At 39.3% G+C, this 24,805-nt stretch overlaps 1 protein-coding gene across 1 annotated transcript in view; it reads left to right on the top strand.

Annotated features, from left to right (window-relative positions):
- Positions 1-7,956: 7,956 nt before the first annotated feature.
- SHQ1 (SHQ1, H/ACA ribonucleoprotein assembly factor) overlaps positions 7,957-24,805 on the top strand; it is a gene marked incomplete at its 5' end in the record, with an annotated part of 57,268 nt that continues 40,419 nt past the window's right edge. The window contains 6 exons of the mRNA XM_082487532.1: positions 7,957-8,099; positions 9,293-9,357; positions 10,258-10,380; positions 11,178-11,329; positions 12,987-13,099; positions 15,527-15,654. Coding sequence (XP_082343658.1) covers positions 7,957-8,099; positions 9,293-9,357; positions 10,258-10,380; positions 11,178-11,329; positions 12,987-13,099; positions 15,527-15,654 — 724 coding nt within the window. The remainder of the gene's footprint in view (positions 8,100-9,292; positions 9,358-10,257; positions 10,381-11,177; positions 11,330-12,986; positions 13,100-15,526; positions 15,655-24,805) is intronic.

Below are 24,805 nucleotides of genomic sequence, written 5' to 3'. Positions count from 1 at the left end.
CACAAAGGCTCTAGGAGGTTTTGCAACGGCATGGCAGAGGCTTTGTAAAAATCCTACTGTTTAATGAGGCAGTCATCAAGTAGCATTTCCTCCTTCCAGGAAGGAAGGCGGGGCAGGGCTCCGGGACCCCAGCGCCTGGCAGTCCGGGTTACTCAGAGGTACTTTTGGTGTGCAGGCGCCGCCAAGGGCTGTGCTGTGCGGGTGTGCAGTGCTGGGGGAGTGTGCGCAGGGAGACGAGCAGGAAGAAAAGGTGAGACCTCGAGGAAAACGGTCTCTGAGGTTGGTGTGGTCCGTCTGTCTGTGCTAACAGGCACACGGGTGCACATCTCCACCTCGCAGCCCCAGGTGATTACCTGCCTATACACTGTTCTCGTCCCGCCTGCTCAGAAGGCAGGTTGTATCAGGATACACTACAGTAATGTAGAACAGTGAAGGAATATAAGCATTCACTTACTTTTGGCTGCCTTTGAACTTGTCCTCATACAACTTGATCAAGTTACTTAGCCGGCCTTCTGTGCAACATCAGCAGAGATCGCAACACTGTGAATTTCACAGAAATAAATCATGCTTAGGTTCATAACCTGATTTATCACCTTTATATGTAGAGCATGACAGAAATACAAGTGTTTGGGCTGCCCCATGGGGCTGGAGTATAAGCTGTGCAAAGAATGGAGACACCAACCTTGGAACGGGGAGAGGAGGAAAAGCAGAGCCTGGCATGTCCCTCATGGCGTTGGCGCTGGCAGTGAACCGGACTGCACAGCTGCTTTCAGCTCCAGGGACTGCTCTGCAGTGCAGTGCCCACATGCTACGGAACTACGCCGAGGAAGGGCCGTGGGGCCAATGTCCAGCACAGCTCTCATTGTATCTCTCACCTCTGCGGAGGTGTGCTCTCCATAGGGCTCTTTGATCTGTTAGTTTCCAAATAAATGCTCAGTACTACAAGTGTCCTGCCAAGACCACCACTGAAGTTGCTGTGCTACCTGCGGGGAAGCGTGACCCTTCAGACAGGGAACTACGCAGGCGGCCAGGACAAAGTCTCTTCAACTTGCAGGTCAGGACTTCGTCAAGGTAAAGGCAAAGTAATTGTAATTGCGTATTGTAAATGATGCATCTTGTGCAAAAGGGTGAACCTCCTGCTGCACAGCCCTACTCTGTAAAGTCAGGTTTACTGTTAGGCTAAATCTTCCAAGAGTTGGTCCTTCACTACTTAAATGGCATTCACTTGGCAGTGAAGCTATGCAGCCTGGCCATTTTGTACTGCTGTCACAACAAGCCTTCACAAATGGTATCCCAAAATGTACTTTACCTTAGTACCAATGCAGATACAATGAACAATTACTGTTTCAGAATTTCATCCAGCTCATGTTCTAAACAGATGTAAAAATATAAACTTCATGCTAAGAGAAAATAGCAATGCTAAATGAGAAACTACAGAAAAACCACAATGCATAAACACATGCTCTTTTCCAAAAATATATGTACAATAAAACCCTACCAAACTTTATACATAATAAAAAAATGAGTAGCAATCCCCTGAAATCCTCAAACTGTACAAATGTATGATTTTATACCATCAGTAAATTGTCTTTCACATATAGGAGATGTGTCAGCAATGTCTGCATAAAAAACACCAAGGTAAACATGAAATCTGAAAAACATTCTAAGGGATTTTTAGAGACTTTTCCCCTTGTTTCTGTGACATGTGGTAGTGTGCCACTCACCTGCCTACTTGCACCATTTTCTTTCAAACTGAGTTGTGCAAATATCAACTCTTCCGTGCCACCAGCATGCATGCTCAAACAAAATCAGTTCCACTGCTGGACTTAACCAGAATTACGTTGCACAGCTTCACATCAGCACTGCTGAATCCACTGCACTCTCCCAAGTGTTCAACTTTGGCAGCAAAGCAATGGACTGGCCGTGACATGGAGTCTCGATACGTGACAGTAGCTACTGAGATATTCAGTTGGACTGATGGCTTAGACCTAAAACAATAGTGAGAGCTGGCTTAAGTAAAACTTTACATATTTTAGACTTGAACAAATGTATTAATGTCAAGTGTGTTAGGCATATTTTGTATTGCAGACAGAGTATCATGGCATCATCATATATAATGAGAGGCAAATCATTCAAAGACCTGTACTATAACGTAAGATTTTTAATGTAGATCTGTAAAGAACTAATATAAAGCATAGTTATATTTTGAGAAAATCTTAAAAATGAAGCCTTCTTCGTAAATTTTATTTTTTTGGATTACAATTTCTAAGGTTGTGTAAGAAGTGCTATTTTCTGCAGCAGCCAAAGATTCAAGCCACTCAATATGAGAGTAAATGACTGGGTTAAAAAAGCCAGGTTCCCAGGAACATGGCGGTAGCAGAAGTACACCCTCTACAGATCAGGCACGGAAAGAAAATTGTACCACACACTATCCAGTGAGTAATACATTTCAAAAATTCACTGCTCTACAACTGAGCCAAAAACCCAGACTAGCAAAAAGAGGTGTTTCTATGCTACAGCTGGAGTATAAGTTGAACAACTCCAAAGGCTCTTAACACACAACAGACCACAACAGATCCCTAGGAAGCTGTTTAAAAACCTGAAAGTTGCTTCAGCACAAACCCCACAAATACGCACCATACCCTGTGTGCCTGCCTCTGCACTGCTCCATGGGCTGTTACTTTAAGAACTCTCTTGCTTAGCAATGGCAGGTCAGGCTCTCACAGCGGCTCCTTAGGGGGAAACTATAACTTGATCTCTTTACGTACACCTACTTCAAAGCAAGTCTGACATCTGTCCAGCAGGTAACACTACAAAATGTAACACCAAGAAACATATTTTATTCTTGTAAAGACTATTACAAGTTTGATCCAGAATTTATAATGACCACCATCCTGCCTCTACAGTCTCCTCTTGTTATCCTTATCTGAAAAAAACCCACAGAAGGTCTTTGTGATCCAGCATCCTTCCTTCCTCTGGAGAAATAAAACGAGAAGCTTCATTATGTTTGGATAATGGAAACCGCAAGAGGAAAGAACAAAAATACAGCTATGAAGATATCATGGTATTATGAACACAGTAATTCCATAGGTGAAACTGTTAAGGATTATAAACTCTCGCAAAATCAAATCTATGAGGAAAGGAAACTCAGATTAAAATGCATTAGATTTGGGGGCATGCTTCAGGCCATTTAGAAAAAAGAAGTTGAAATATTTGTTTTTCACTTGTTTCCAAAGTTAAAGGGAAGAATAGTATGACATTTACTCAAGTGTGCAATGATATCTTCTATTTTCACCTCAGGAAAAGTCCTCAATTATCATTTACATTGTTCATTTCCACTGAATTTTTCCAAAGTCTAAGCCTGACAATTACAGAACTACTTCTAGTTGTTTGTAAAAATTATAGCACTGATAATTTAGATATTGGAAATAATTATGTATTATATTGTATTTCATAATGTATTTCATATAGAAATATGTTTCTGATTGAAACACATACCTACTTTATTTCCATTTGTTTCCTGGGTAGAGAAACAGTTTTACGCCTCTTTTTACTTGTTAAACTAAATGCATATTTTGTATCTGATTACCATTTTATGTACATGCCAATTATGTATCTTGAATATACTATGTATCACATCCATGGGATTATGCCAGATTTACTTGTTATTATTAGCCATATAGAGTCAATTGTGCTCATAAATTGCAAAGCTTCATGTTTCTATTTTTCAAAGGGACAGCAAGTTTTACTAATTACTTGTCCAAAACATTGTAGATAATGCTTTCTCATTCTTCAGTGCTCCATTAAACAAATCACAGCCAAATTCAGTTCCTCATCAGAAAGATGCACCAAAAGATGTAATGTAGTCTTTCTACATTTCCAAATAAAACTTTTCATTACAGTTCCGAAAACCTCAGTGTGCTCTTTACAGAAGAAAGCAATACAAATTTCTTGAAGATGCTCCTTCATACTTTAGTTGGATGGAAAAGCAGAATGGCTGATGCACCACTTTCTTCACTGAAATCAGTATATAAATATTCCTTTTACAAGGAAAGTATTACCAGACAAAAAAGGCTGGGAGTTCTTAGACTCTAAAAAAAAATAATTCTGAGGCAGTCTTGGAAAATGTCAGTTACACAAGAATAAACTCTCTGATGAAACTTCTTCCTCATCTTTCATAGACTTGTCTTATGCAAATTTGAATTTATCCAGAGAAGATGGCGCCTACTGGTTCATAATTCAGCTTCCTGTCCAACATTCTTACTATAGATTACATTGGTAAGGTCTAAAAGTTAATTAGGGCTTAAGTTCTTTGGAAATGCATCAAAAGTTTCTGAGGAACTGATTGAAGCCTTGGACCAAGTCAAATCAGGGTCTGAAATTAGATGTCATTAACTTCTTAATATAAAAAAATGCATTTCATATGCCATGCATCTTTAACTTTGCATGTAAAAAACTGGGACACAAAAAAGTTTAGGCCAAATATTAAAACCATCCATCAATTTTAGATCAATAGGGAGAAAGGATTTATTTTGAAGCAACTATTAATTTTTTGACCATATCAACAAAACACTTTGCACAGTATTTAAACTGCTGGTGAAGTTCTGTACAAGAGTGAAGATGTTTTCACATGAAGAGATGTCACATTCAGTGGATATCCAGCAAGAAAAATCAATCTTTATCAGCTTGGAAGATTGTTTATCTATTAAAAACAAACAAACAAAACTTCATTAGCAGAAGTTATATAATTGTTTTCTTCCCTCCAGGAAAAATGTTTGAATACATTTCAGAGGGGGCAGGGAGAGGAAGACAGTCAGGAGCATTTAAAAATGTAGAGAATTATCTGGAAGCAGAATACCTTTCATGGTTTAATGACAGAAAAATCAGATTAATTCTACATTAGGTGCTATATTTAAAGACAGGTAAATTATGGCTTTTAAACCAACTTTTCTGCTTTTAGCATTTTTTTGAACTTCTTGTTGCATTTTCTCCTTAATACTGCATTTCTTTTGATTAATCAGGATCTGTCTCTATTCACATTGTCAATCTTGTTTGCACTTACCGGCTGTCTTAGATTTATGTAACTTAATTCCTGTTCTGAGAGTGCTTCACTCTTGTTTATTGTTTCTGCAGCCCTCCACTTCAATGTATTTCAGTTCTTGAAATCGTTTTATCCATACCAACCCAATTTAAATTACATTAGGTCCAAACCTTCTATTCCTATTAAACTCTGTTATTAACTTAATTCTTTCCACTTCAGAGGTATTCTCACTGCATGCTTTAGTTATACATACAAGCATTCTTCATTCATTTACTTACACATACAAGCATTTCTTCTACTTATTCATACAAGCATTATGAGTTGTGAGACACACAATTTACTTTCAGTAGCTTGTTATGTTTAAGAAGCAGTACCTGATCATGTCAGATGCCTACAGTTATAGGTATGGCTGCAGCTATTACAGAGGAAAGAGCCGAGGTTTTGCAGGCAATCTTCGCACTGCAGCACCCCACCCTCTGATGAGCATTTCAATAGATTTACCAGGATGACAGTTGTTGGGGGTTAGGATCTTATCAAATACTGCTTTCATCTCTCGAGATGGTTAGACCTCCCTTGAAGCAGGACGTCCGGCCCACCACATCATCACTTTTGCTAAAGACAAGGCCGGTGGGGGGAACCTGAGGGAAGGCCCTCCCCGCCGGCGGGGCCCGGCCTATGAGGCACCGTGAGGGAAGGCCAGGCCCGAGGAGTGGTGGAGGCTCCCTCGGCCTCCCCCCGGGCCGCAGACCGCTCACTTCTCGGTACTACCCTCTCACGTCTCTTCCGTTTTTGTTCTCCCCGGTGCCGTTGGCTTCCGAGGGAGCGCAGCGGCCAGAACGGCAACCCCCCCAGGGAGGTGGCCGGGCCTATACTACTTCCCGCCGTGCCGGCGCTGCCTGCGCATGCGCGTCCCCCGCCTCAGCGCCCGGCGCGCGCGGTGAGGGCGGGCGGAGGCGCGGTGAGTGGCGGCGGGGCCTGGCCTGAGGGGAGCGGGGCTCACCCCGCCGGCAACCGCCTACCCCGGAGGGCTCGCTCCCCTCAGAGGCCTCGGGGAGGGGGGTGGCAGCGGCGGTTCGCGGCCCGTGGCGCGGGTGCGCCGGTGGGAGCCCGGCTCTTCCCTCAGCGCGGACTCAGCGGCCTGTCCTGCGGACGTCGGGGGTCGGGCCGGCGGGTTTCCTTCATATGTGCCCTCCGGTACGGCTTGAAAGTCGGCTTTTGGCGAAGTCATCGCGTATTGACCCAGTTTAACAAGCAGCAGAGGGAAATTATGTCTTACTGTAGTGCCTTGGAGCAAAGCAGAGCAAAGCGTTTGTCCCTTTTCCTGCCAGCGCCTTGCTGCAACAGAAACGTTTTAGTTCTGCTGGTTTTTTTTCTCCAGTGTAAGGCGGTCTTTTTAAAGAAAAGTCTGGGAAGCTTAACTACTTGGGATGCCTGATCTTAGGTTGGAACAAGTACTGCTGGGGATTGAGTGTTGCGTTGTTGCGGGATGGATCTCAGTGGTTCCGAGGCTGTCGCCTGCAAAATACCCGGGGCTTGTGTGGGAGCCTCCAGGTTAATGAGCTGGGGTCATTAATTTGTGTCGGGGATGCCAAAAGTGCAGCAGAGCTGAGAAGCTCAGAGCGGGAACTGCTGGGGCCTGGCTTTGGGGCTGCTGCTAAATGTTACACACCTCTGGTTTGGGAAAATAAAAATGCAGGCAGGCATATTATCCTTGAAGGGTCTAAATGAGCTAGTGGATTTTTATTACCTCTTGTCTGTTAAACGGCGTGTGGTGTTTAAATAGGTAAGAAGAAGGTGCACAGTAAATCGGTTTGCAGGTGTTCTGCAAGCTCTGCTATTTCCTTTCTGGTTACAACGTGATAAGCACCCTGCAGCTTCTCAGCCTGGAAAGGGTGGGAATGTTGCCCTGGAATCAAGTGATACGGTGAAATGGGTAGTTTTATTTTTTTTGTACCTGTCAAATGAGGTCGTAAGAAAAAAAGGGTAATCCGTTAATTTAGCCCTATTAATGGTTAATGCTCCATGTTTGCTCATTAAATTGTCAGAATGGGGGTGTTTAATAAAGATAGCTGTGAAAGTGAAAAGTAGCTGTTTCCCAGATAATAGTTCTAGTTTGCATTTTTTTTTTTGGTAAAAATATTTTTATCTTAAAAGTTTTCAGAAGCGTGTGATCTTTCGTAAACCTCCCCCCATTAAAACTGGATTCTATGTTAAACCTGATGAATTATCTTGCATTTCAAAGCTATTGAAGAGTCAGACAAGTTGTGTTATCAGGTGAATGGTACTATGTAAATTCATTTTCTCATGCTAAATATGTACTGTGCATGTAATGTCCCAGTGGCTCATGCATTAAATTAGACAGGAAGAGCAGTATGCTTAGTGTGTATACTCAGAAAATCTGTTTGGGGTGTACTGAATTTATTGCTTGTGTTCTGGCTAATGTGTGTATGGGTTATAAAATACAGTTCAAAGTTTTTGAAAGTGTTACTGTTTTTCAGTATTTTCTAATAGCAGTTTGAGATCAGTTCACTAATGAACTGTAAAGATCTAACATTTGCTATGTGTGAAACTATAAACAAGTTACAAAAAGCTGCCAAGTTCTAGGACTGAACTTAGTGTGCTTTTTATGCTGAATATAGTGGGTTCTTTCCTGTGCTCCTGATGTTATGTTCATTTGCATTCGATTATTTCATTAAAGTGCAGAGAGATGATACCTTCAAATTATTGATAATGTGCTTTTCTTGTTGTCATGAGTACGTGGAAAATGGTTCTGTGAGAATCTGAAATGGTTGTCCTGTAGAATTTTGAAGAGACACTACTTGCTGTCATAAGTTGGAAATTACAATAATCTTTTCTTGTTTTCCTGTTTTGATAGGGCCACAGAGACAGTGGTTGCTTTTCCTGTAAGATTCATCATGATAACTCCAGCTTTTGAGCTGACCCAGGATCCGGATTTTCTTACAATAATAATCAAAGTACCTTATGCCAGAGCTTCAGAGTTTGATGTGTATTTTGAAGGGGAAGATTTTAAATTTTATGTTAAGCCATACTTTCTCAGGCAAGTAGTGGAAGGATTTTAAAAAATGGAACTTAATAAAAGAAATAAAAGTCAGTAGAGAATGAACTTCATTTTGTTCCCTTCAGAACACTCCTCATCTGTAGCTTTTATACTGTAGACTGCAAACAACCCATTTTGTGCAAGGAATTGTTTTTATGGATCTGGTCTCTTTGTTTCTAGGCATTAAATCACATTAAAGGGGATTTAAAGAAATCCTTTTCAAAATTTACTTTACAAAGATTTTTAATTGTAAAATGGCAAGATAATTTTCTGGATGTAAGCAAGTTGTGTAGAATAAGCGTGTCTTTTCCCTGTTGACACCCAGATACAGTATATTTGGTGAAGAATGGATTTTGATGCACTCCTAATAACATAAGGGGAGAAAAGTCATGTGGGTGGAAGTGAGGTTCCAGGCTGTATCTTTTCTCTAGATATTAAGTTCCCCACTATGCTACAGGAAAGGAACAAGAGGCAATCTCAGTATCAAAGCATTAAGAAAATCTTTGGCATGTAAGAGCTGACAAGCTATTAACCTTTCTTATTTTCTGTTTCCTCTATTGGATGTGCTTCCCCTATATACATTATTCGACTACAGGGGATTTTAGGGGACTGGTAGAATGCAATAAATTAGTTATTCTGAGTAAGCAGTACAAGAACTCTGGATGAGTTCTCATATCCCATCACTGTGTGTTGGCTTAGAGTTTTTTAAATCGAAGAATCTTCAAAGTGTTCTATATTGTGCCAAGGGTGGCTGTGGCCTCATACAAGCTGGGAAATCAGGAGTCACAAATTTTCTGTATCTCAGGTGCTGATCTCTTGTACCAATAGCTAGGGAAAAAGATTTTGAAGTACATGGGGATAGAATCATAGAACGGTTTAGTCTGGAAGAGACCTTAAAGATCATCTAGTTCCACCGACCCTGCCATGGGCGGGGACACCTTCTGCCAGACCAGGTTGCTCCAAGCCCCGTCCAGGCCTTGAACACCTCCAGGGCTGGGGCAGCCACAGCTTCTCAGGGCAACTTGGGCCAATGTCTCAGAGTAAACAGGAGTATAAACATTAGTGTCAACAGGAGTCATGTAGTTAAGTCCTTTGTACTGCTTTTGGAATGTGCCTTACATTTTTATAGGCTGAGACTTTAAATTGCAGAATTAGTAAAGCATTCAATGAGGCATCTCATTTTTTGCCCGCAGATTGACACTTCCTGGAAGAATTGTAGAAGATGGCAGAGAAAAAGCCTCTTATAATACAGACAAAGGTATTAGTTAATGTTCTTAGTATATGTGTCATTAAAAATGCTACTAACTCTCCAATAATTTATACTTTGCTGCACTGGGATTGCATAGAACGTTATTGAAGTATACGAATCTGTAAATAACTGTAAAGTTTCTCATGTGTTATGTAGTATAAAAAAATATTGCTCAGGATTTATTGTACTTATTTAGGCCATCCTTAAGCACAAAGGATGTGTTCAGAACTGTCCTATTAATGAAAAAAATACGTACATTACGTACACGTTCATATGTATGCCCTGTGAGGGCTGTTCATATGTCTAGCTCTGTGAGGGCTAGACATGTCATTGTACCAAGATCATTAATCTAGTAAATCTGCAAAGAAGTCAGGTAGGGCTGAGTAGAAATGAGATAATCCTGAGGCAGTCTTAAGAAAGAAGATATTAGCCTTTCTCCACACCTTAAGGTGTAAGGTATTTCTGGGATAAAATATGTACCTTACGGAATTAATGTATTAATTAAAAAACAGGAATAAAACCTATAATTTGCTTGCAAAGCCTTTATTACGTGCTTGAGTTAAGATAATAATCAGATTGCTGAATGTAGTTTCCTATGATCTGTTGATTGCTTGATTGGTAGAAGGATTCAAAATAAAATAAAGCTTGTGTTCTGTTGATTTGTGTTTATACAATGTGAGTCAAGAGACCACAACTGGTTAAATATTCTCTTCCATGCTTCATCATTAAAATCTTTTATTGTTTGTGAAACTTGTGAAATAGGTTTAAAAACACACACAGAGATTGATGCATAATAAAATGTGACCTGCATATGTCCCATTTTCTGTGAGCCTTTTTCATTAGAGGAAAAATGCACATTTTTATCTCGGATATTTTAATGCAATAACTGTATTCTGACTTCCCTTTAAGGAACTTTTACAATTCGGTTACCTAAGGAGATTCCTGGCCAATATTTTGAGGGACTGGACATGCTAACGTCTCTTTTAGCACCAAAGAAATCAAGATCAGGAAAACCTTTAGTAGAAGAGATAGGTATGAAAAAAAAATCCTATTTATAGTAGTGATACATGTACATAATGAAATAGTTATAGATCTATGTAGTCATATATGTAGAAAAATAAAGTATTTCTATTATTGTCTAGTCCAAGGTACAAAAAGGGTGTGAATGAATCTGAAAGTATGGCTAAGTATAAAAATAAATGTATTTTAGGTGATATGCACGTCATCTTTATAGGTTTAGTTATGTTTATGTTTTTCCAAAATGTGCTTAACATATGCTAATCCTCTGTAGATCTTTGTACCCCTCTAGTGGCTGTACAATACACACACAGTTGAGTCTTCTGCTTTCTACATGGTAGCACAACCGGACTTTTAGCTCAGATGACAGAAGCTAATTAAAACCACAGGTTCTAGGGGATGACTTGCTTAACATCAGTATTTAACAGACAAGAACGTTTGACTATCCGTGTTTAATTTTTTTAATATTTATCTTAAATTGTTGATAATGTCACACTGCTCCTGTCAGGGTTCTCTTAACATCAAATTCTGATCTTATTGCAATCAGTAGAACAATTATTTCAGTCTTTGAGTGAGTATACTTAAAAAATTTAGTGTTCCTGGTCTTTATTTTTGAAAGTTGAAGAATTTGGAGCAGGACCTATGGATTTCTGATGTAAGCATCTGCCTGTATGACCCAGTGTTGTATAAGTTTTCTTAAAAGATGTAGTAAAATGAGAAAGGCTCATTGTGTTACCAGTGTTTGCCTCTCTATTAAATCATGTATATTTTCTATGTAATGATTTTATTTCTCTGACCATGCATATAAACAGCTGCCTCTGATGAGTTAGAGGAGGAGGAGGAAGAAGAATTTGACTGGGAAATAGAGCAGACCCCTTATGAAGAAAGTGCAGAAAGCATGCTACCACTACAGTACTGTTATGGATTTGGGAATTTGCGGTCAGGGGTGTTCCAGCGGCTGCAGGTAGATGCATTTTCGTCTTTTTGTATCGTAAAAGTTCTGGGTAACTTTCATGTTGGGTAGGCTTCCTGGCTCATTCCATAGTCAGGAGGGGATCATTAAATAACTATTCTTCTCCATTATCCCATTCTGTGACTGAGAATACTCTGCTTTTGTAGTAGCACAGACAAATCCTTGTTACTGCAGAAATAGGGGGTTGTTGAGAAGGGGTTAATTTTGTAGCAGAGTCAACGGGCTGGTCTGTTTCTGCTATAGTTTCAATGTGAGAGGAAAGGGCTGAATGCCGTCCTTGGTAAAAATGGTCTCTGGAGGTGGGCTGCTGTCACCAGCACGGTTCAGCTCACCTGTGAAGGCACAGAGGAAAAGGCCTGTCTGAAGCAGGCCATGTGCCAGGTGAATAGTTCTAGCAAGCTGCAAACGGTCTACAGGCTGTTAACAGTCTGTTGTTAACACTTTTGCTTTATATTTGGTACTGCCTTCTATTCTGACTTCAAACATATTTAGCATCTATGTACAGTGTCTTTCAGATGCGATGAATTTTAATTTGTTTTTAAATAAGAAGGAAATTACTCAATTAAAAAATAATACAAAATAAAGCTGACTAATGTATAGGTCCTGTTATGGTGGTTGCATTAAATTTTTTTAAATTGTGAAATTCACAGTAATTTTCTCATTGTACTTTTGGTTTTAGGATTGATTTTCTCACAAGACAAAAACTTTTGAGGTGTGCACTCCTTAAGGTGTCTGCCCACCTGGTGTCTGTGGGATTTGCTAGGGTTATGCTAATGCGCTGAAATTTGCTTTTGTGAATTAATTGGTAGGATAGGAACTTTAAAATGCAGTTACTTGGGTTTTGTGTGTTCAGCAGTTTCTTTAATTCATGAATGGATTGTAGTTAATCTATAACCTGTAGCATGCTAGGTAGTATAATAATATTTGTAGTATACAGAGCTTTTATTAAAATAGTAGATGATAACTTATTTTTTGTAATGTACTTACTTTAAGCAATTTAAGTTGTAGCTGTTTAAAGCAACTTAATTATGTAATTCTAACTCATTATTGCATGAATTGTAGTATTTTCAGGGTTTGGAGCAGAAAGATTGCTATTTATGGAGAAAGTATTTACATTTTGTTAGGATATATACACTGGTTCATTACCATGAAATTCATGAAGAAGTACATTTCCCATCAGTATTAATGTACCACTACTTAATTATGCTTAAAAGGGCACTGCAGTTGCCCATTAATTAATGTATGGCCACTTCAGAATGTGAGAGTAATCTCAAAAGTGACAAGAACAGTATCTATGGTTTTTATCTTGTCTTTGTTGTGGTTGTGTGCTTTTGTTAAACATTGCAAATTTTATCATAATGCAAAATAACCTGCCTGCGGTGTGATAAAACAGCCTGAATAGACTTCATAGTATCATGAATTCTAAGGAGCTTCAAATAATTGAATTTCCTTAGAATTTTGATGTTTTGTTTGCACAGTGGAGCCTTAATTTGGGAGACTTGAAAGAGAAGTTGAAGAGCAACTAGAGATTTCAGTGTGATGCTGATAAGCATCCTTCCTAAATTCTTACTGAATAAATTTTGTATGTCATACCTGTGACATATATATATATATATGCTTGGTCATATAACTTTTGTTCCATTTGCAGGATGAACTCAGTGATGTTATTGACATTAAGGATCCAGACCAAACTCCTGTAGATGAACGTAGGAGGAAACGCCTAGCAGCTGAGGCTGCCAAATTTGAGCCTGATCATTATCTGTGAGTATTGATTTACTTCACCTGGTCAAGTAAAAGTACTTCAGGTGAAATATATTCACTTTTACTTTTTATAAATTATTGATTTTGAGATCATTTTTGAAAATAATACCTTTACTTTTTATTTGTCTATTTCTTTGTCTCATCACAGCAGGCCTTAGAGGGTATTCGTAAGTGTGACACTGACACAAGACCTTGCTTATCTGTTTTGGGGTTACTCTTCTGTTTAATTACTGCTTAAGTCTGCATTCAAGCAGGGGCTGCTCTGAACTGTTGCAGAACGTTGTTTCATAGTTAACCTCTTCAGCAGCTGAGTAGCCAGTCCCTGCCAGCATTTTGGGTTGTAGATGTCAGAACTTTGTTTTCCCCTTGTGACACAAGGATTACTGAACCATCCTTATCTATGAGGAAGTAAATTTGATGTTGAAGTTATGAAGATTTTGTCTATGTCACTTTTGCCTTCATCACATGAAATGTTTTTTGCAGCAGAATGAGGAAAAGTTCCAAGCCTTTCTGTTTCTTTGTGCTTTGTCCCATGTAATGAAGGTGGAGATGATTCTTCATGCCGGTCAAGTTAGGTTCAGAAACTTTCAGATAAATAAACTAAATTGAAGCCATGAGATCTATTAATATAGTGATTCCTGCAAGATTGATTTGGTGGGAGAATAGTGTAGTCCCTAGTAGGGAGAATTAGTGCTTGTGATGTGTTTTGTTGGGGAGAGATAGGCTTAATGTATTTTGAGTTGTTTCAGAAGTCACTTTTGCAAACTGGGAATTTTTCCTTAGTCAGGTGTTTCAGAGGCAGCTGCATGTCTTTCTGTAGCACACAGAAATTAGAAAAGCTTTCTTGAATTGTCACTTGGAAGTACATTTCAGGAGAACTGAAGTAGTTCCTAACCTATAATGTGATGCAAATTACAGTAATTTTAAGTTTCCATCTTAGACCCTGTCTCTAGCCTGGTAGATGAGCTACAACTGTTTAACGGCTGTGTTTTGAATGCTTCAGAACGGATCATACTAACCTTTCTTCAACAAAAATTGTTTTCCTCTGTACCCTGACGAGAAGGACAGCTCTGGGAAAAATGGTGGGGAAAAAGAAGTGTTCTGTTGCCTTTGAGGAAAATGTACACTGGCTGATATCTTTAAGTTACTTAAAGACATAGAAGGAAGGCAACAAAAAATCTGTCAGTGTTAAAGCAAATTACATTATGTGTTCAGTAGACTGGGCAGGTTTTGTATAATGCTTAAGAAGGTATTAAGAAATTTCCTGCATTTTTATTTTAGCTCTCAGTATTTATACTATTGTTTGGCTTGAAAAAAAAAAAGCTAAAAATGGTAAGAGGAGGCTTAGAATTTGAATCCTTTAGTATAAATCCTCCCAGAATTACTATATTGAGGTTTTTTACTACAGTGGCTTTGTTCTGAGATGGAGGTAATATCTCTTATAGAATTCATGTACAACTCTTCTTTTTCCACCTTTTTCCGCCCTTGTTTACCTAAAAGTCCATCCCCATTCCTACTTTGTGCCCTTCAGCTGCATACCCTTCCTCCCTAAAGTATATGCAGTTTTAAAGTGGCAGAGTTTACCAGTAAAATAAAGTTTGCTGCCAGTGACGTTGTCTGAGAAGTCTTCTCTTTGCAGTATTTTGCTTTAGATACATCCAGAACAAATCAAGTTTGTTCACCTTCATGTCATGCTGCAAGTTCATCAATTTCCCTAGGCTTCTGTGTGGCTCAGGAAAGGTGGAGGAAGTAAGGAAGGGGTACTTTATGATAAGAGAATATTGTTTGTGCTTTTAATAGTCATAGAATCATAGAATTGTCTAGGTTGGAAGGGACCTTTAAGATCATCGAGTCCACCTGTTAACCTAACACTGCCAAAACCACCACTAAACCATGTCCCTCAGCACCATGTCTACCCATCTTTTAAATACCTCCAGGGATGGTGATTCCATCACTTCCCTGGGCAGCCTGTTGCAATGTTTGACAACCCTTTCAGTGAAGAAATTTTTCCTAATATCCAATCTAAACCTCCCCTGGCGCAACCTGAGGCCGTTTCCTTGTGTCCTATTGCCTGCTACTTGGGAGAAGAGACCGACCCCACCTCGCTACAACCCCTTTTCAGGTAGTTGTAGGGATCGATAAGGTCTCCCCTCAGCCTCCTTTTCTCCAGGCTGAACAACCCCAGTTCCCTCAGCCGCTCCTCATAAGACTTGTGCTTCAGACCCTTAGATTCTAGATTATGGAGATACCTTCACAACAGGTATGTTTACAGATACGTTATTATTTTCTGGTTTTAAGTCAAAGAACATATTTCTAATGTACGGAAAATAGCCTGGAGCCAAGTCAGGTGTATTCTAAGTGTGCATTAAAATATACCTACGTACACTATAAAATGAAATAAATAGCATATGACTGTTTTCTTTCTAGAGCTGATTTTTTTGAAGATGAAGCTATTCAGCATGTCTTAAAGTACAAACCATGGTGGGTTGATGCTCATAAAAAAATGACAGCCTTTAAGGGAGAAAGTCATCAGGACCATGACACGCATACATTTGGTGAGAACATATATATATATATATACACACACACACCTGTTGCTTGAATGATAATTGCCGTGATGCCATGTTATGTTCTAGGTTATTGTTCTTAAAGGAAGAAGTATGGTTTTTATCCTACAGTTTTCAGTCTTAACTGTTGTTCACAGAGCAGTATTCTGTTAATTCTCCTCTCCTCCAAGAAATTTTTTTTCTTTGAAAGACACTTGTATACTGAAATCTTTGAGACATTTGTGTGTGGAGCAGTTGATAGTATGTTATAAAGTGGTCACTTTGTCTTAAACGTTTATCTGTTAGTTATGTAGTGTAGGGTGTGATCTCCTTTTTTGTCTGCATAACAAATTTTGGAGTTCGCTGTTCATAAAGGCCATTCTAGAATTTCAGGTATCGATGAAGAAAAAGTTCCTTTTAGGGGTATGCTGCAATCTTTGAGATTTTATAGGAGCTGCTAATGTCAGTAAGTCATAGCATCTGAAGTCAAATCAAACCTGTCTTTGTGTAGTGATTGTTGTAGCTAGAAAATGGGTCACAGTATCACAGTATGCTAGGGATTGGAAGGGACCTCAAAAGATCATCTAGTCCAATCCCCCTGTCGGAGCAGGAACACCTAGACGAGGTTGCACAGGAAGGTGTCCAGGCGAGTTTTGAATGTCTCCAGAGAAGGAGACTCCACAACCTCCCTGGGCAGCCTGTTCCAGTGCTCTGTCACCCTCACTGAGAAGAAGTTTCTTCTCAAATTTAAGTGGAACCTCTTGTGTTCCAGCTTGAATCCATTACCCCTTGTCCTATCACTGGTCGCCACTGAGAAGAGCCTGGCTCCATCCTCATGACATTCCCCCTTTATATATTTATAAACGCTAATAAGATCACCCCTCAGTCTCCTCTTCTCCAAACTAAAGAGACCCAGCTCCCTCAGTCTTTCCTCATAAGGGAGATGCTCCACTCCCTTAATCATCTTAGTTGCCCTACGCTGGACTCTCTCCAGCAGCTCTCTGTCCTTCTTGAACTGAGGGGCCCAGAACTGGACACAATATTCCAGATGCGGTCTCACCAGGGCAGAGTAGAGGGGAAGGAGGACCTCTCTCGATCTGCTAACCACCCCCCTTCTAATACAGCCCAGGATGCCATTGGCCTTCTTGGCCACAAGGGCACAGTGCTGGCTCATGGTCATCCTGCTGTCCACCAGGACCCCCAGGTCCCTTTCCTCTACACTGCTCTCTAACAGGTAGCTCCCCATCCTATACTGGAACCTGGGGTTGTTTCTGCCCAGATGTAGGACCCTACACTTTCCCTTGTTGTATTTCATTAAGTTATTCCCTGCCCAAATCTCCAGCCTGTCCAAGTCTCTCTGGATGGCAGCACAGCCCTCTGGCGTGTCAGCCACTCCTCCTAGCTTAGTGTCATCAGCAAACTTGCTGATAGTACACTCAATTCCCTCATCTAAATCATTAATGAATATATTGAATAATATGGGCCCCAGTACCGACCCTTGAGGCACTCCGCTGGTTACCGGCCTCCAACTGGACTCTGCCCCATTGACTACGACTCTCTGGCTTCTCTCCTTCAGCCAGTTCGCAGTCCACCTAATTATCCGGTCATCCAGTCCACACTTCCTCAGTTTAGCCATGAGGATGCTGTGGGAGACCGTGTCAAATGCTTTACTGAAGTCAAGGTAGACCACATCCACCGCTCTGCCATCATCCATCCACCTCGTTATTTCCTCATAAAAGGCTATGAGGTTGGTCAAGCATGACTTCCCCTTGGAAAAGCCATGCTGACTGCCCCTAATAACCCTCTTATCCTTGATATGCCTTGAGAGGGCACCAAGGATAAGCTGCTCCATCAGTTTCCCAGGGATGGAGGTGAGGCTGACCGGTCTATAGTTACCCGGGTCCTCCTTCTTGCCCTTTTTGAAGACTGGAGTGACATTTGCTTTCCTCCAGTCCTCAGGCACCTCGCCCGTTTCCCAAGACTTGGTAAAGATGGTGGAGAGTGGTCCAGCAATGACTTCAGACAGCTCCTTCAGCACCCGCGGGTGCATCCCATCTGGACCCATGGATTTATGGATGTCCAGGTTGCTTAACTGGTCTCTGACCCAGTCCTCATCAACTAAGGCAAACCCATCCATTGTCTTGACTTCATCTTCACCTGGGGTCTCAGCAGAACAGGACTCCTCAGGACAGCCCCCGACAGAGTAGACAGAGACAAAGAAGGCATTCAATAGTTCTGCCTTCTCTGTATCTTCTGTCACCAGGGCACCCACCCCATTCAGTAGTGGGCCTACATTGCCTCTGGTGTTAGTTTTATCTGCCATGTATTTGAAAAAGCTCTTCCTGTTGTCTTTGACCCCTCTTGCCAGGTTTAACTCTAAGGAGGCCTTAGCTTTCCTAGTTGCCTCTCTACATCCCCTGACAGCAGCCCTGTACTCCTCCCAAGCGGTCAGCCCCTCCTTCCATGATCTATAAACTCTCTTCTTCCACTTGAGCTTGCCAAGTGGGTCCTTTGTTGCTGGTACTTACTTTTTTTTTTTTTTTCAGATTTTTCAAATAACTGTTCTCCCTTTCCTAGTTGTAATTTCAATGGAAAAAAGTAGTCAAAACTGGTTTTTGTGCCCACTTCCAAATATAGCGCAGAAACTTCACAGCAAGTTTTCCGAGAATCAGCTGTGGAAGATTGTACCAGTATCAGCCCTGTTTGATGAGGATGTCTTCTGTAGGATGTTTTATTTTATTTAGACAGTACCATTTATTAATCTACTGTTATTTTTATGGGTCTTGGAGACTTTTTCAAAGGAAAAAATTTTGTGTCCTTTTAGAAACTAAAAAGTATAGTTTCATGTTTAGTAGATGACCTTGTAACAGTACTGTTAACAAATGACTGAGATTACCTTTCTGTACACAGTGATTGCAGAGAGCATTACAAGCTGCTATTACGTATATTCTTTTATTGTCCTTTATTCATTTCCTATGTAGAATGAAAATCCGATATTACTAAAGTAGATAATGATAATCCCTTCCCCAGAGGTTCTTAACAAATATTAGTGCACTAATAATACCTGTACTTTCACATTTTCTACTAGAGAAGAACAGTGGAATTTGGGTAAATGTTGTATATTTTACTGTGAATGTAATCTGATCTTCATTACTGGTCTCTTTTCAGCTGCTGAAGGCAGAAATTGTTAATTATATTCATCATAAGCATTTGATTTAAAAAGCATTTGACAAAGGTACAAGAGGCTTGAAAATAGAATCTGAGGGGTTCTTTTGTTTGTTTTTACCTGTTCACTCCTTAGTAAATGAAACACTGCTAATGTTTGCCTATGTTAAGTAATATAATGAAAATGAAGAGCTGCTGGATGATTTTATTGATAAAGAATATTTTTACTCTGAATTGAGATTCTGAAGAAAACCACATATGTGTGTGGCTGGGTTTTAGGGGCAACAACAACAGACAGACTACTCAAAAGCCAGGCAAGCCTGCTAACGGGAGTTAGTGAGAAAATGGGGCTATATAAAGGATCATCTTTTCTCTAAACCACTTGTTATAACAGATATATATTTAATAAGGATGATCAAAAAAATTTTAGTTTGACCTTCGTGTGGCTGAGTGAAGAGGCACAAATAGTCTTGTGGATCTTGAGGTAACATAAGTAACATAAGAGGTCATCTGGTGTTTGGTTTATGGTAATGACAACATCCCACCCTTTCCCTTAGAAAGACCTCAGTTCTGATAACTTTGTTCCTGCTTTTGAATGGCAGCAGGACTGGTGGTGGCAAGCAGCTGAATGAGGATCTGAAACCATTGGAGGTTCTTGAACTGGAGAGAGTTGTGGTGAAAGAAACCACCATGAGAGGGAGTACAGGTTCCACTTGAAGGTCTCTTATGAATGGAAATACAAAAGGGCAGGAAGTGGGTCCAGGCTCTTGGACCTGAAATCTGATCATCAATAGGATGAGTTTTGTATTGCTTTTATGGTTTATCCAATCAAAGGGACGGTCTGGCTAATCTGAGTTACAGATTCAGGAATTCTGACAAGCTGAATGCAATTTAACTGCATATCTGCATTAATATGTATTCCAGTATGCACACTTAGTTAGTGGAAGTGACAGAGAAAAGGCACAAAAAAGAAACAAGGACTGTGCTAAGCGAAAGACCTTCTTTACTACTTGAGAAATGTTATGTTATTTCCACTAGAATTGGAGAGAAGTCTGAATGCATTAGGCCAAGGTGTGCTGTACAGCTAGAAGTATAAGGAGGCTGTCATTCATATTAGAGTGTGCTTGTAGTGAGAAGCCTTTGAATGCTATGTCTTAGCTGTAAAAAGCCAAAGGGTACTCGAGCATGGAAGCTCTAGGGGCACAAACGTTATACGTATTGCAGTATGTTTCAAGATGTTCTGCGAAGTGATGTGGGGTAATTCTCTGAGCCTGTGTATGCATGTATACCCCTGCACGTAGGTGTGAGGTGAAACCTTTTTTATTATAAAAATCAGATACACATATTTCCTGTTTACTTTTGAACCTGTTTAAGGGCATAAAGGAGGAGGGATTGAAACCTTCATGGAGTTTCTTTTTATTGCTTATGGAAAAGAGGCATAAAGTGAAGAGTACCCAGATATCTTGCTCTTCCTGAGTTCCACATTCGTGTCTTGTGTTAAGGAAAGCATCTAAAATAAGGTAATTTCCATCGTCTTCCATGATGAGGACTTCCAAGTGTACAGCTTGTAAAGAGAATTCAAGTAGTGGGATATTTAAAATGTCTACAGCTCATGGTAGGTGTACTGCCATGGCCAGCTTGCAGAAACATTTGTCTGTCCTATGTGAAGGAAGGTTATGTTCCTGATTAAACATGTGCTGTCCAAAGCCATTACCCAAGAACATGGAAACTGAGAGGTATGATGGAAATCATGTGCTGTTGGATGTGCAGCATCTTATACCGGGGAGGTCCCCTACCCTCAAACATGAAATGGTGTATCTTTTTAGAGGGTTGTTCATTGAAAGTAAATGACTGTTTAGTAAGACAAGAAAGTAGGAATGGTAATGTTAAAACTGATAGTAGATTACAATATGCACTGCCACAATATCGAGGTATTGGCGCTAGAATTTGACACCTGGTACCTTTTAGGGTCCCTGTATTTTGTGCTGTTACTGCTGCCATTAGGACAGTTCCCACCTACGCAGTGTCTGTGGAATCATGAATGTCACTGGGAAACGACTCCGAAAGTTACTCCATGGAAGAGTAAGTTTAGTGTGGGAAAGCAACATAAAAATTAGCAGGTTCTTTAAAAGTATATTTTCTTATTCAGAAACACTGAACCAAGAGAATGATTTTTTTTTTTTTTTTTTTTTATTTCTTCCTTTTGCTGACTTATATTGATGGCCTTTTGTTTTTTATCTTCATTGGTTTCTTGGAACCAAAATCTTGTTTTTTACTTTTGTCTTTATAATGCCTTTGGCTAAAAGGAATAATTAGAAGAAATACAGATTGCTGGTTAGTTGTTGTTTTTTTTTCTTTTTGCATGGCATTACAATTAACTGAAGATCTTGTTTGGTTGATTACTGCTCTTACTTTCATCCCTGGCTATTCTGTTTTTACATCATCAGGCTTTTTTAATGTCTCATTACCAGATTTTTTTCTTGTTGGATCATCTTTTCTCATTAGCATTTGAAGTCTTCAGCTCTCTTCTGTCCTTACCTTGAATCTATTTTTAGTTAAGCTTTTTATTTTTTCTCCAGCCTGTGTATATGGTGTGTGTATTTTGTCTTTTTTTAATTTCTTCTTTTATTGTCCTGAAAGTCTTTTCTTTCTTTTGTCCTACTCTACATTTTACTGTGTATTGCAATGATTCTTTTCTTGCCCTTTGTAGATTTTTATTTGTTTATTTTCCCCACAGGCTTGTTAGCCACCAGGCAGCTAAGTTCATTGCCTTTGCAGTATGGCTGAGGAACCAGAAGAAGTACTAGAGAGCAGGTTTCACCATCGTGTTTGTAGCACAATGGTGAAAAAATATCATTTTTTGAGTGGACATTTTGTAAAGCTGAAAGGCCCAGATTTTGTTTGCGTTTACAATGTCTAATGCAAGTCGAGTAATACTCCGTAAAGCCTAACCGATTACACAGCCTTTCCCATGAGGGAATAAAACTTTTGGAAAGCTTGTTTTCTGCTGCTGCTGAAGTTTACATTAGAGTCTTGCTTCTACAGATTCCAGATGAAAGGGTTTGTATTTTGTAACAATCACTTTCAACTTAGTTAAAAGTTCATTTTTATTCTACTTCAAATTGCACAACTGTAAAAACTCCTTTTTAGGCAACACAATAATGTTCATAGGCTCAGGCTGACATATGTATTTAATATAACATTTGTATGCTCCAGGGATAATTTATTTTGTTTACAGTAACCTATCATGCTTACCAGTGACCATTCTCTCCTTCTGATCTCTTTATAAAATGAGAAGCAATTTCTTTTTAAAGAACCACCTTTCAGTAGGGCTCTGCTCAAATATATACCGTTACTGATAGATTCATAAGTTTAAGATTAATTACTTTTCTTTTTTATCAGATTTCTGCAGTTGTTCCGTCTACCTGTTTTACTCTGCATGTGTACCTGTCTGGCACTGTTCTGCTGCAGAGCAAATATTTTTCATGTGAGGAAAGATTGCTGTTTATTCATGCATAATTCTTGGCTTATAAATGAGAAGTGTCTATTGTAAAGTATCTCAGATTCTAAAAGGCAAGAACAGTAAGACATGGAAGAAAGAATGATGTATGGTTTTGATATGGTTCATAGGAACTGCACATTTGTTAAAGAATAATGACAAAAATTAGTATAAAGGAAATTACGAGATCCAAGAAAGAATGTTGAAGTGCAGTGACTGGGGGGGATCCGTGGAGGAAGAATGTCAGAAGTGATATGGAAGAAATGTGCTGTAAATGTTGATTTGAGAATTAGAGAAGGGTGGGAGCTTTACATGGAAGAAAAGCTATTTGTGAAGGAGATAAAATTTGAATGGAAGAATTGTAAAGAAAGGGGAGGGATGAACAAACCAGACTTGAGTGATCATAGTTTAGAGTGAATGTAGGTATGCAGAGGAAGACAGCTTTGTGGTTTTAGGACTTTTGGTTCACTTACTGAAGAACTGAGGCTCCTCTGATCACACTCTCCTTCCCAGACCTTTAGGGGTCTCAAAGATGGCCACTTCCCACAAGTTCTGCAAAAATGGCCCTGTGTACAGGGGAGAGAGTGCTTTATTGAATCTTCGGTGCCAGCTTTTTAGATATTGTCGAGTCCATACAGGAAAGGGATGTTATCAGCATGTCAGCACTGTGGAAAGTTTCAGTAACCTGTCATACCTTATCAGATAGCAACAAATTCAAGTGCAAGAGACAAATCAATAGAAAATCAGCTTCAGCTATTTGTTTAAGTTTACAGTGTTATTATCAAGTATTTTTAAGGCAGTATCCAGCACTGGGGGAAATGCAGATCCTGAGCACAGCGTTTGAGCATCTTTCTAGTCATAGTGGTGCTGCCTTTCCTCTTGTCATGTCTTAGGAAGAACTTGAAGAGACTTGTTTGCTACTGATTAAAATCAATAGCTAACTTTGGTCAGCAGAGAGCAATTTCATCAGGAATAATCTCCTTTATCTGGTGTTGCTAATTCCTTAACTAAAAGGTATAGAAGTACACATTTAAAAAACTTAATATTGTAGCATATTATTTTAGTCATTAAAAAAAAAAAAAGGGGGGAGATCAGTTCTGCTTATTTATTTTCTTTCGAGATAGCTGTGGAATTCAAGACTTGGCTTGACATGACCATAAGGCAAGGCTCTGCTTTCACCAGCTGATTATCAGAGGTCCTTCCTGACCTGTATTTCTCTGTGATTCTCCGAGTCTGACCATTGAGTCGGCTATCTGTCCAGACAGCACATTTTATCCTGTTACCCCTAACACGTTTAGAACAACAAGTGTCACAGTGGTCTTGAGATACAGATCTTACACTGGCTTAATTTAAGCAATGTGATTGGCAGTATAAAATATCAGTAAGACTGCAACAAAACACCCTCTGGCTGTCAGACCTCATCCTCCTCTCTAAACTGTACTTTATTGATAGTTGGGTACTGAAGAGCAATTTGAAATATGTTTATTTTAACATGAGGAATGTCTAGTTTAAAATAAATAAAGGAGATGATTAAAAAGTAAGGGCAATCTCTGTAGTATTGTCTAACAGTATCTTTGTATGTGAGATTGATTTGTCTGATTCCTTTAGACATGCCTATATTAATAGTTATATTGTAGCTATAAGAAGCATGATTTTGGCACTGACAAATGTACAAAACTTTTAAAAATCAAACTTAAGGAAAACTTGCAAATTTAGTTCTTGGTAAGTAGCAGAAGATGCATTAAATTAAAATTAATTGTTGTACAGGTATTGTTGGATAAAACATGGGTAACAAGTGTACAAAATACAGGCTTAATATAGCAGAAAATGTAATTACAATTTTACTTGTTCTGTTAATCTTATACTAGGAACTTGTATTTTTGAATTAGGAAAACAAAGTAGGTGGTGGTTTTGACGTGTTCATAATGAGTTTCGGGCCTGGATAATTTATTTTTCAAATACTTTAAGGAATGGATAGATATTTGTTTGTAAAATTGAAGTATTTTCTCAAGAGAGAGAAATTTTTACTTAGAACACCTGGCACTTTGCAGTGGGTTAAGGAATATCTTGTAACATTTACCTTTGGGAATTGTCTAGTAGACTTGTATTTTCTGTTTATGGTCCAGTTGTATATGTTATGATGCTTCAAATAGTTTGCATTTTAGAGGAAAACTTTATCTCCTATGTTTCATGAACTTCACTAGGTGTTTCTTTGCTTTCTACTTAGAAGGAAAGTATGATTCACATTTATGTGTTTCTCTAGAATGTGGGTTTTAGGGAATCTAACAGATGCTTGTTAGGACAACTTGAAAAAGTAATTTTTTTTTCCTCTGAGTGTTGGACTGTTTCTTATCTCTAATGATAAGAGAAGTTAATTTTGATCAGCTGTGAGACAAAAACAAACCTCAGCTTGTAGTTGCTGGTTAAGAAGAGTGGATTCTCAGTAGTGGATCCAGTACTGCATGTACTGAGTTTCTGAAGAACAGTTGCATTCCT

This window comes from Vanellus vanellus (genome assembly GCF_965231255.1).
Source record: "Vanellus vanellus genome assembly, chromosome: 9".
NCBI classification, from domain to species: Eukaryota; Metazoa; Chordata; class Aves; order Charadriiformes; family Charadriidae; genus Vanellus; species Vanellus vanellus.
Note: the sequence above shows the minus strand (reverse complement) of the source record. Positions and strands in the feature narration are given on the sequence as shown.